Genomic DNA, 12,357 nt, shown 5'->3' on the forward strand with positions numbered 1-12,357 from the left:
ATTAAGGGCCAAGAGACACGACTAAGGTGAGCGTATGGAGACGCGCTGTTACCAAGGGGACGAGGACACGATGTTCCCTCATAGATCTCGTTACCGGAGCAGGTTTCTGAGTAATCAGATTTAGCCACTGTCAAATACGGATGGAAAATCAGAGACGGCATGCAGATAAATTCATGCATGAGACAAACATATGACTCATTCAGGTTAAACGTAAGGATGTCAGTAATGAGACTGGCTAAAATTTAGAGGATTACTTTGTAAAATACTAAGCACTCATTATGTTGCAGTGTCAGGCACTCAGGAAAAAAGAAAAAGAAATTAAAAAGACTTCACTTTTTCAACATACTTCTATCACGGTGGTTACTTATTTTAGTAAGTCCATTTTTTTTCAAATATTGGCAGGAATTCAATGCAGAGATGCACCAGGGTATATGTAGTTAAGGTTACTGATGAACAGGATTAATACCAATCCAACAGATATACAGCGAAGCTACAAAATTATTGTTATTTTGTTAAATGAAAATAGGATACAAACTGAATGATACATGTTTCTTCCTCCATTTTCTGTTCTGTTACCATGACCACAACTGAACCAAGTGGCAGTAAACAGGAGTCTTTGTCTTGGCAAGGCAAAGATCGCAGCTCCAGAGAGGATGGAGAGAAGCGTTGCTGTCTGCCCTTTCTGACTAATTCTTGTAGCAAAATGCTGAGAACTAACAAACAGCTCTGCATATTACCAAAAGCTTGGAAGTTACACTGAGATAAAACTCAAAAGAGTTGTTACTAATTACAAAAGAAACATAATTTCTATTATACTCTGGAAATAAGATGCAACATCAGAAAATAATCAATAGTCCCATTTTTGCTTTTTGAAAAGTAATCATCTATATGCAAATTGTATAGCAGCATCTAAGGAGTCCGTTCTTGATTTCACATTCTGTAACAGGTACAAGCTTTAAATTTTGAACTTTTTGAGCTTAAATGCTTTCTCTTTTAAAATAGATAATTAAACTGTTAAGTCTATTAAAGTACTCATAACCCTGAACTGCTTCTTATCAGTTAATTAAGCTGGAGGAGACTTGGCTGAGACAGTCTGGGTCTTACACATGCTGCAGAAGTTACTGACTCATAATTCCCAGCCATCCAATTCTCCACATTCTGTGGATGTCCGACCTGGATAAGCAATACGCGATTATTTTACAAGAACCATTTGGTATTTATAATCCTGTACTCTTGTTGAATTTTATTATTACTGGCCATAGCTGGGATTTGCATAATCTAATATGTGCTTATTTCTTGATTGCTGTAGAGCGATTATTCAAATTCCACTATTATTATTTGTTCCCTCTATTTGAATTCGGAAACCAGCTGACAATAAGATTATCACTTCATCTTCTTCTCATTTTCCACATGACTTTCTTGAAAATCCCAGTGTTTATAGAGAAGAAAAGCTTATGGTAAAAGTTGGAAGACTTGGGTCCTAAGAAAGCTGAAAAGGAAATACTAGTTATTTAGTTAAAAAGAAAAAAAAAAGTGCTTAGATTTGTTTATTTCTTCCAGTCTTGGCTGTGCTCCCACCTATTTTGAATCACATAATTGTGCTCCTTCTCAGAGGAGAACTGCTCCCAGTGCAGGGACAGTTTTGATTTTAAAATTAAATGTGAATCTGATTTAACTTTAATAAGTTGAATAAGTCTGATAAGTTTAAACAGAAATACTGGAAGCTCCTTAGCAGATTTTCTAATATATCCAAAGTTCATGGCTTTGAGGGATGAGCGATGCCCTGTGTTTGCTTTTTAGGAGCTGGGAAGCTGGGGGTGGCTTGTGCCCTTCTAGAATGCTGCTTCTGACAGTAATGGAGTTTAAATAACCAAGACTTTTTATGGTAGCGCAATAGCTATTTATACCTATATAGATGTTTTAGCCATCCCTTTGTGTAGGTGAGTGTGTACAGTTACCATTGCCAACTTTACATTTCTCCCGTCAGTGATGGCCTGGCCTTATATATATATGCACGTATGTATATATGTATTATATTTCATAAAAGACAAGCTGACAGTGCAGTTCCATAAACTCTCTGAGTAAGAAGGCATCAACACAGCTCAGCCCAGCCCAATCGGCAGCATTTCTCCTGCTCAGGGAAAGGGGTATCTCCTCCGCAGCTTCCCCTGCTGAGAGGTCCTGCCAGTCAGATGTGATCTGGAGGAAACTACTGCTTGCTTGGCAAAATGCAAGCCCGGTGGCATGTGCACAGGGGAAGTCAGCAGTGGATGTGATGGGGGTTTCGGGAGAAGAGGCGCTGCAGGTGGAGCAGCAGCTGGGGTGACCCCTCCGAGCGGGTAACCCGCTTCCACCAGCCGTCCCGCGCGCTCTGCAGTCGGCACGGTGCAGATGGAGTGGGAGATGGTTTGTCTGTGAAAGGTGGATGCCCATGAGGGATCTGGTTTTATCCAAGAGTAGCAGCATTTATTCACAGCACTGATTCCATTTTATACACTAACTTTGGGTAGTGATTACGTGATACAGTCCTGCAGCGATGTTTCCTTTCTTCAGTAGTTATTTTGATGATTTTTTATTAAAAAGACCTAGCTAGCCAATAGGACATGGGGTTGATGAACAAGATTGAGAGGATCAAGTGACCAAAATAAGTTATTAATATGAATATAACCCATTCACTGGCTGCAAGAATGCTATATATTCAAAACTTAGCGTTGATGTAGCAGACAGCGAAAATTAAAATGAAGCTATTTTGATGTGATACTGACTTCAGAATTAATTGAAGGGTCTGAAAATATGGCATTCCTTTTCCTTTGTTAATAAACTCTCTTTAGAATAAAGCATATGAAAAGTGTGTTTAATTCTCTGCTAATTAAAAATATGAAAACATTTTCCCGAGAATGATTAAATGTCCTAGTAAAGTTTAAACGTATATTTTTTAGCTTGGTGCTATGACAGCCTTTCTGATACTGACTGTGAAAACTGATGCACAAAGAAACCTGTGCACAGACAAAGGATATGAAAACCACTCATAACAATTTGAAAACATTCTTTTTTCTTATGCATAAAGTCATTCATAAACTTTTATGCAGCTAAATATATATATGTAACATGAATGTAATATTTATCACAATCCAAACCTTGCCATTCAGTATAACACGTGTTATTGTTAGGAAGTGAATCTTCTCATATACATTGATTTTATAAGTGAAGCCAGTGGAAGAACAAGGCATGGGTAAGCATGTATCAGTAGGGGCAGTAATTTTCTGAATTTCCTGTTATTTATTTTGATCATCTGGTGATGGTCATAAAAAATGACTAGAATAGGTGATCAGAATAAATGAGAGGTCACTTAAGGAGAGAATAAAAATACAGCGTATTGGCTTTTAACATAGTTCTTCACTCTTTCTCTTTCTTTCTGTTTCAGAAGTCAAGAAAATTTTTTCCAATCACATTTTTTGGTTCAATCAGTTGGATTGGATTTTTTTCTTACTTAATGGTCTGGTGGGCACATCAGGTAAGTCGATGTTGCACTGGCACAAGGTATAAGAGCTGCATTGTGTTTTATCCTGCAAGGAACTGTTCAGAACCAGAGCCCATCCTCTGCCTCATCCTGAGCAGCATTTTACCTTAGGAGCAGGAACAATGAATGAAGCAAATCACTACCCAGTACATGGAAAGTAGAGCAGAGACTGTGGTGGTCCTCAATATCTGTTTGATCTTTCTGCTAACATCAGCACCATAAACAGCCACTTGTCAATACCTACTGGCCCTCTTTGACATTCTTACATTTCTTTCCCTGAAATTCATGGAACTAGTGAAAACAAGCAATTCTCCAGTCGTGTCTGCAGTCACTGCACTTCCAAGCTAGTCAGGAAGCTCAAGTCAGAGATTTGCAGTAGAGAGTGCAAATCCTCTAGTAGAGAGGATCTTCAGTACAGAGTAGAGAGTGTAGAGAGAAGAGAGTAGAGAGAGAGTTTTCCCACCACAGGACTTCGCTGATTTTTACTCCATCTCTTTCAGGTTGGAGAAACCATTGGTATTAGTGAGGAGATCATGGGATTGACTATTTTAGCAGCTGGCACATCTATTCCTGACCTAATTACCAGTGTTATCGTAGCACGCAAAGGTCTAGGGGACATGGCTGTGTCCAGCTCTGTTGGAAGTAACATCTTTGACATCACAGTGGGGTAAGTCCTACAGCAAGAAAATTGTAGATGTTTTATTAAAAAGTTTTGTGTTCATAACATGTTGCCCTGGTTTTGCCAAGGCATTACCTACAACAGTTTTATGCTGTTGTTGTTTAAAGAAGACAATGATACAAATATCATTCAAGGTGTTTCATTATTTCACATATTCAGAACTCAGTAGATATTTACATGACAGGCTTGTTATAAATCAATTTGTTGCATCATTCTTTGTTTCACACATCACAGAACTGCCCATGCAAGAAAATTATGCTTGAAAAGTAGGGTTCCGGGAATAACTTTTTGAAGCCTTTTATGCTTCTGTCAGGCACTTTACCGCTGTTGTTCACTTATGTTTCCACTCACCTTGCCTATTTTAGAGCTTTCTTTATAACTGCAGATCAGAGAGCTATTCACTGCCTCTGCAGTGTCCAGCATGTTTGCTGTGAAAATAAACAGAATGTCATTGACTTGCACAGCTATAAAAGCTATAAAACAGCTTATAAAAAGCTGTTGTTGGTGCGTGATTTTTTTAATATACTTTCAAAATCCCAAATTACAAACCAGTCCTCTACGAACACTGAGGCTCCTTTGTGTAGCTCTGACAATATGAAGCAACATAAGATTGTGCAGAAATGAACTACTTTTACATTTTCCTGCATGCAGGAATCCTTTATGTCTGCTGCAGAACATAAAAGCTTCACAGCAGCACAAGAACAATGATGTATGCCTCAGTATTTCAAAAGTGTGCAGGAAATTTGCAGCCAAATTCTGTCCTAATGCCCCCTTTTCCATCTTCATCATAGGATAGAAGCAAGGGGAGTTATATGCATCACCTTAGTTTCTCCATTCAGTTGTTATACCTTGCCATTGTACATCTAGAGGAACAGATGCTGCATCATGCTGTAGCATACATCAGCAACATTGCTCATGCAAAATGGGATCCCAGAGTTGGAGTGGATAGTAAATGGCTCTTTACTCCACTTGTTAGTTAATAGCAGTACTTTTGGACACAGCCAAGTAACTGGGCAATTATTTTATATTAATCCAGGAGCATGAACTCTTTTTAATAACATTTATAAATAAAAATGAAAACATATGAAAACATTATTCACTGCCCATTATCTCAACTTAAAACATACGGGATGAGTTGCGAACCATTTCCCTTTTGCAATGCCTTTTTTCCTTAATATTTTTAGTCTTCCTGCCTAAGGAAACGCATGCTGTCCCATAGCATAGTCTTCTAGACCTACCGTCTTTATAGCAAAAATGGCACAGCTCAGCTGCAGTTGTGATTTAGTTAGCACTGCAGCTATAATAAATTTTTCTTTCTTGAGCTGCTTATTCAGTTTGAATGATGTGAGCTGCTGACAGCACTTTTTATGCATTCCAAGCCTACTAAGCTCCAATCAGTAGCTTAAATATTTATTTCAACTTGACATCTTCCAGAGCGATGTTGCCTCAAACAGTAGCATCAGAGCTGGGAAATGCAGCAACAGCAAGTATAAAAATAGAAATCATGCTGAAGTTCAATCAAAGTTTATATGTAAGCATGAATCCAGATACTTAAGGGATGAAGTTTAAGGGCAGCATCTTGTGGAGAGCTAACTGTGTGCAGGAAGGGCCTGCCAGGCACCTTCCACTGCCAGGCAAGCTCTTGGGAAGAGATTCTTCTGTGGATCCTTTGAATCCACAAGCTGATGAATGAGGACTTCTTGCTCACAGGCAGGAAACGAGGTGACTTCTGCCAGCCAAGGGAAACATCTGCCCATGGCAGCTGGTGGAGGAATGATGGCAAGTGCAAATCCCGCAACTTCTCCAGAGAACCACATGCAAAGTGACAAATGAGGTTTATGCATAATTTATGCTTCATGCTTCACTCCATGCAGGAATCTCATGGTTCAAAAGGCCAAAGCAGGCAGAAGAGGAGTGGCTGGGGAAATGTCAGTGATGAGAAAACACAGAGTGGCCTCCAGAGGTTAGGGAATTACATAGAAGGAGCATTTGGTTTCCCAGTCTCCCCACGTATCTGAGTAGCCCACCCTTCTCCTACACGGGGCTCAGCCCAGCAGTCAGTATGTGGGTGTCCATGAAAGCCTGATGCTGAGATGGGAGGTGTCAAGTTAGAGCACAATGTGTGATCTAACACCCTGCATCTGTCCAGAGAGGGGTTTCCCTGTCTCCCAGCAAACATCTTTGTATTTTGAAGTGCCTTCAGAACCTTTCTAGTGCCCCTTTCTTCATCTCTGCAATGTTTCCCATTTATTTTTTCTGTTTCTTAACAGCCTTCCTCTTCCATGGCTCTTATATGCTGTGATCAACAGCTTTGCCCCAGTGACGGTCAGCAGCAACGGTTTGTTCTGTGCAATCGTCCTGCTCTTCATTATGCTGCTCTTCGTCATCCTCTCCATCGCGTTCTGCAAGTGGAGGATGAATAAAATATTGGGCTTTCTTATGTTCGGGCTTTATTTTGTGTTCCTGGTTGTCAGCGTCCTCTTGGAGGACAAAGTGATACAGTGTCCTGTCTCCATTTAGTGGAAAGTGCCGTTTCTTGAGGAAAAATTATATATATATTCAAATACATATATATATATATATATATATAATGAAGCAGCAAAAACCCACAATGGAAAGCTTCTATGGGAATAACCAGTGGATTTGTAAATCTCCTATCCCTCAGTTTCAAAAGGAAGAAAGAATGGGTGAAATCCAAAGCAGAAGAATGATTGCTGCTGGACAGCACAGTTACCCGTGAAGGGCTGAGGTCAGCTGCAATGAGGTTTTCTCTGTTTGCTGCAAGACACCCTCAGTGCTCCGTAGCGGAGATGCTGTGCATGCTTTGTAACAGTGAAAAAGTTACAGCATCTTCATTGCCTGTGGTCCCATCCACGAACCTCTCTTCCTCTGTAGTAGTATATACAGACACACAGCGTAATCAGTATTTAAGACTATAATCTTCTAAGGAGAATGCTAGCATCAGCTTTGGGGATGCAATCCCTGCCCCCACCCAGTGCGGGCAGGGATAATCTGATAATCTGCTGGCACTCTGAGTGGAAAGCATTGACCAAGAGCAAGAGTCAAAGAGAGGGAAGATCGTGCACATCTCTTCATTTAAGTGGATTTATGTGATGTGACTTCAGCAAAGACACAGCTCTTCGATATTTTGCTCCTTTGCGTCACACTTCTCCTAATGGCAATTGGCAAGATGTAAAATGATGGTTTATTACATCTTGCAAAACTCTTCAGGTTCTAGAAGCTCCAGCTTTACTATTAATGGGGATATGAAGTCTGGCCGTTTTGCAACTGGTGCATATTTTCTTATGTATTCACACGTGAAGCCCAGACTGGGGATTTGCTGTCTTCTCTAGTATCAACCCAGCATGCAAAGAGATCATACAACTACTGCGTGGACTCACTGTTTTTTCTAATGCAGCAATACTACCAACAGTACCAACGTCTCTCTGATGCTGTTACCGTTAAGAATTTGCCTTTTCATGCCAGAAAAAAAAAAAAAAAGAAAGAAAAAAAAAGGCTAATTTGCTTATGCATAGTATTTCATGCAGAATATAGAGGTAGTTGTAATGTGAAGCCTAATTGCTGAAGTGGTTATATATTTTACAGGCTATCTTCTACCACTACTTGCAGTATAAGGACCTTCACAGCTATATGTAGTCATCACTGGAGGAGATCCCCAGCTGAAGTGCAGAGCTGGGATAGTTCATGTTGGTTTGCCTGGGATAGTTCATGTTGGTTTGCATAGATCTTGAAACTAGGTAGGAAAAACTGACAGTTTAAATATTGTGGAGTTGCAGGAAGCCTACATGGAAAACTTTCAGTGTTGCTGGAAGCAGCCCTGAAAGGAGTGAAAATGCAATGTTCTCCTACCAGAAACCTGGGAGAAGGAAACTCAGAACAAAAATGTCAGGAGAGAAAATAGAGAAGTGTTCACAGTTTCTATGGTTTGGATGATTGCAAAAAAAAAAAAAAAAAAGGAAAACTGGAATGGGTATTTCAAAATTTTTTCAGATAATGGCTGTCTATTCGTTCAAGTCTTTGTGTGCAGTTAGAGTTCATGAAATTTCCGCATGTATGTGTGACCCTTTTTAGAGCTGTTCTGTATTCGTTATTGCTCTCACAATGGCAGTGCTGTGCTCACAGCTGTATAACAGAAGGCTCAGCATATTTTGCCTCGTCTGTTTTTCTGATGCTGTCACCATGCTTTCCTGCCTGTGTTTCATGCTTTTGCTTTTCATTCAGCCTCTTTGTCCTTTACTGTATTCCTATTATATGTGTTTATAGCTGTGTATAACAGTATCTGGTTAGAGTGTAAGGACTTGACAGAAAACAACAGTAGCACAAACAGTAAGAAATACATATTTAAAATTACATCGATGTTAATATTATGAGATTACTATGAAAAAGCGAGATATTAATGAAGAGAAGCAAGAGAATTAGGAGTTACAATATGTACTATTCATTCCATGTTCTAAGGTGTTAAGTCCTAGGTACAAAAATACATTGAGAACCAAAATCTTAACCACACACTTGCAACATCCCTTGCTTTTTTAGTGTAAGCATCTCTCATTGTGTGCAGAAGTTTGCTTATGCATTTTAGAACCTCCATTCTCCACAATCCTTGCCAATTTTAACTACAATCCTGCTCACCTCTTAAACATTTGTTTCTACGGATGTGCACAATGGAAAAAATGAATATACATACCTGCAGTGCCCCCTGCTGAAAATAATAGCAAATCTGCAAAAGAAAATGCATAAAAGCAAATCCTGAACTCAAATGAAATGTCCCTGTAGGATTCAACTGGTGTCCTAAAAAACAGAGCTGGCTCTGCAGTATAATCTGTCCCAGGGAAATCACCAAATTTTTCATAGCTCTGGTGACAGTATTCGAAATGGAGGCCGGGTTAAAAAAAATAAAAAACTTTCAGTTTTACCCAAGATGCTCTTTCCCTGAATGGGCCAAACAACGCAGGCTGACCTAACAATGTGCATGCATATTTTGTGAGTGGTGCACTTCTAGGGTGGTGTGTTGTTGTTGTCCCTCTCGTTACCCAGATTCACTGCTCTGACCTTCGGAAACAAGAAACTAAAGAGGGGCAAGAGCCTGACCTTTGCTGCATGCATTGCTCCTCTTTCTGTTTTGTTTTCAACACTGATTTCATGGCCATCATGTGCATAGCACTTGTTAGGATACCGCGGCTTTGCACTGAGAGCAGATTTACCCAGGGCCCAATTCTGACACTTTTTCAGCAGTGCAGCTCTGCTGTTACCCCTAGGAAGTCAATGGCTGTGCTCCTGGTGTTTCTCTTAGTTCCTAAGTGTTTCAGTGTTGGAGCCATGAACATTTTTGAATACTATACACCTAGAAATCAAACCAAATTTCTCTTTTCCTCCTTCAGGTAAAGTTCTGAATGACTTCAATAGGAATATGGTCCTGCCAACAGCCTAAATTCTGCCGTAGGCTAGTTAATGTAGAAGTGAGCGTATAATTAATGTAGAAATGGGTGTTACAATCAAAATCTGGATCTTGTTTAGTGTTTTCAGGATAAACCCAGATTTGCAACAGAGTAAGTGAGTGAATTAAGAGCACAGTGTAAGATATCAGGTTAAATAGCACCAGCTCACCTGAACAGAACCAATACTGGGCATCACTGCCGTAAGGAATTTCCAGTAGCACCTGAGTAGGGTCATAGCTGAGATTACATAACCTGCCATAAATGCTCCCTGATGGAAAGCGCTGGCTCCGTGGGAATTACAGGAGAGAACTGGCCCCACATTTGTAAAATACCATTGAAGTCCAACCAGTATTTGCTGTTTTACAAAACAACACACCTTCTGTAGAAGGCACTATGATGGTACCTTCAGGGTAGAGGATGGTATCAAAGTGTTAAAAAGTTTGATGCAAGAAAGATCCCTGAAAAGATGACACAGAAAAATCTTTTCAACAACAAAGTTCTGGGTAATTTAATTGCAGCTTTTTACAGACAGCTAGTACTTTCCTGTAGCGCAAACAGGCTCTTAGTGCTTCTATCCCTGTGCTTATTTATTCAATTGATCTTGCTGTCTACATAAACCTGAGAAGCATAAAGCACAGTAGGTGACACAGAAACTTTCTAAATGTCATCTGACGTTTATAAGGGCAAAGAACCCATCCTGTAATTTTCCACATACCTACTCTCTAGTATTTTATGGTCATTGTCATTCATGGTACTGTTGTGTGTGCATAAGAAAGTCCATAAAAAAGTAGGTCAAACGTGATTTATCCAAGTACTGTAAAAAAGATACTGAGAAATATTGTTAAAGTTTGGGCATTTTTTCAAGGGATTATTCCTCCATTTGTCATTTATGCCAATACAATATTTCAAGAAATAGGGGATATACAATTTCTTTATCATTCTCTTTTCAACAGTAATTCCTTAAAATAGCATCCTATGGTCCATACTACATATGCTCTGAATCAAGTATAAGCCTGTATCAAATTGATTTATTTAGGCTATAACAATGAAATAATCCCTTTTCCAACCACTGGCCCACCGAATCTGGAAGATTTCTGCCTCTGGCTTTGATGACCTCCAGATTTTTATTCCGCCATACAATATTTCTTAAAAGCACTCGCAACAAACGTAATTGTCCTGAGAGCTGTGTACAAGGAGAGTAATTGCTTGCACTTGTATTCTTGGAAACCGCTTTACCTCTTATAAGTAACAATGACACAGCAAACAGAGAAAGATGCATGGTTCATTCCTCTGAGGGGTTGGTTCTGGTTTTCCTGCTTTTCTGTAAAAGGTTGTTGCAAGAGCAGGCAGCTGGAAGCACGGCTACAGAGGTGGTTTTCAGGTTAGTAAATGGGATAGCTTGCACTGAAATGCATGGGGAGGCATCTCCCCCAGCACAGGTGTGGGGTTCACTTCTGGCTAGTGTTTTTAAATGATCCTTCTCAGATCTTTTGCCACAAGCTACAGCGGTATCAGCAGTGGGATATCAGTCGTTTCCTTTGGGAAGGGGAGGGTCCAGACCAAAGCTGTGCAACGCGTTGCACCGTAGGACGCAGCAGACGTGCAGGCCGCAGCGCGGCAGCCCCGTCCTCGAGGACCTGCTGCGCGCTGCTCGTGGCCGGGATGCGACTTCCCCGGGCCCGAGCAGGGCCTGCACGTCCCCACGCTGCGGGACACAAGCCATCATCTCCTCCTCTGCAGAAGCCATGTCCTGCACAAGCAGGGCGCCACGTAACCACGGCCTGCACGCCCTGGCAGCCCACGGCCAGGCCGAGCGAGACCCGGCGTCACAGGAGCGCCACAAACAAGCTGTACATTCGTGTAGATTTGTAAATTCACCCCCTCACCAAAAGGAAAACAGTCCAAGATGAAAGAAATTTGTATCTTTTTAAATATCTTGCACTTTACTGCTTTTTTTAACCATTATCTTATGTCACATAGTTGTCTTAATGCAAAGAGAAGCCATAAAAAAAAAAAAAATAAAAATAAAACCCAAACTTGTTCAGGGTTTCTAAATGGGGGATAATAGTTTTAAAGTAAAGAATCCACATCACATCTTTGTTTAAGGTATAATGTAAAATACCATTAAATATCTGTACAGTAAAGCAGGATATAGTTTTGCCTTAGTGAAGTTGTAAGCAAGACAGAGGGAGTTTGCTCATTCTCCCAAAATTCCCTGTGTGACTGCGGAAAATGGTCCACACTGGTTTTGCCATGGGACTCAATCCTGTCATCCTTGTGCACTCTAGGAAGAAGAATATAGCACTTGCAGTGGAGCCCAGCAATGCAATTAAGCCATCATGTTGCTGTAATGTTTTCTCCCATTCGCATCACAGTAAATCAAACCCCTCCTTACTTCAAGTTTATAAAAGCTGATTTGCTGAATATCTTTTTTTACAAAAGAATTAAAGCTTTTAGTGTCAGACTATTGGGTGAAAATCTACCACTTCAGTTAATCACCCATCAAAATTAAGATCATGGTCATGATGGTCATGTGAAAATAGCAGCAGCTTGTCATAACTGGCAGATGCTATTTTTGTAGCAAAGCTTTTTAAATTTCTTTCACTTCATAGTTTTCATACTCTCCCAGCTCTCATTTTCAACATAAAATCTCAAGTCCTCAGTCTTATTTATTTCAAAATAAATAAATAAATAAAAACTAT

General features: G+C 40.1%; 1 protein-coding gene across 2 annotated transcripts in view; it reads left to right on the forward strand.

The window, feature by feature from the left end:
- The window catches only part of SLC24A2 (solute carrier family 24 member 2), a 94,485-nt gene extending 86,854 nt beyond the window's left edge, over nucleotides 1–7,631 (forward strand). For both annotated transcript variants that reach the window (XM_010226160.2, XM_010226161.2), the window contains 3 exons: nucleotides 3,425–3,514; nucleotides 4,021–4,187; nucleotides 6,470–7,631. In XM_010226160.2, the coding sequence (XP_010224462.2) occupies nucleotides 3,425–3,514; nucleotides 4,021–4,187; nucleotides 6,470–6,719 (507 nt within the window). In that variant the 3' untranslated portion in view covers nucleotides 6,720–7,631. The remainder of the gene's footprint in view (nucleotides 1–3,424; nucleotides 3,515–4,020; nucleotides 4,188–6,469) is intronic.
- The last annotated feature ends 4,726 nt before the right edge of the window (nucleotides 7,632–12,357 follow it).

The sequence above is a fragment of the Tinamus guttatus genome, unplaced genomic scaffold (genome assembly GCF_059628265.1).
Source record: "Tinamus guttatus ecotype Peru unplaced genomic scaffold, ASM5962826v1 Tinamus_guttatus_pri_ptg001022l, whole genome shotgun sequence".
NCBI lineage: Eukaryota > Metazoa > Chordata > Aves > Tinamiformes > Tinamidae > Tinamus > Tinamus guttatus.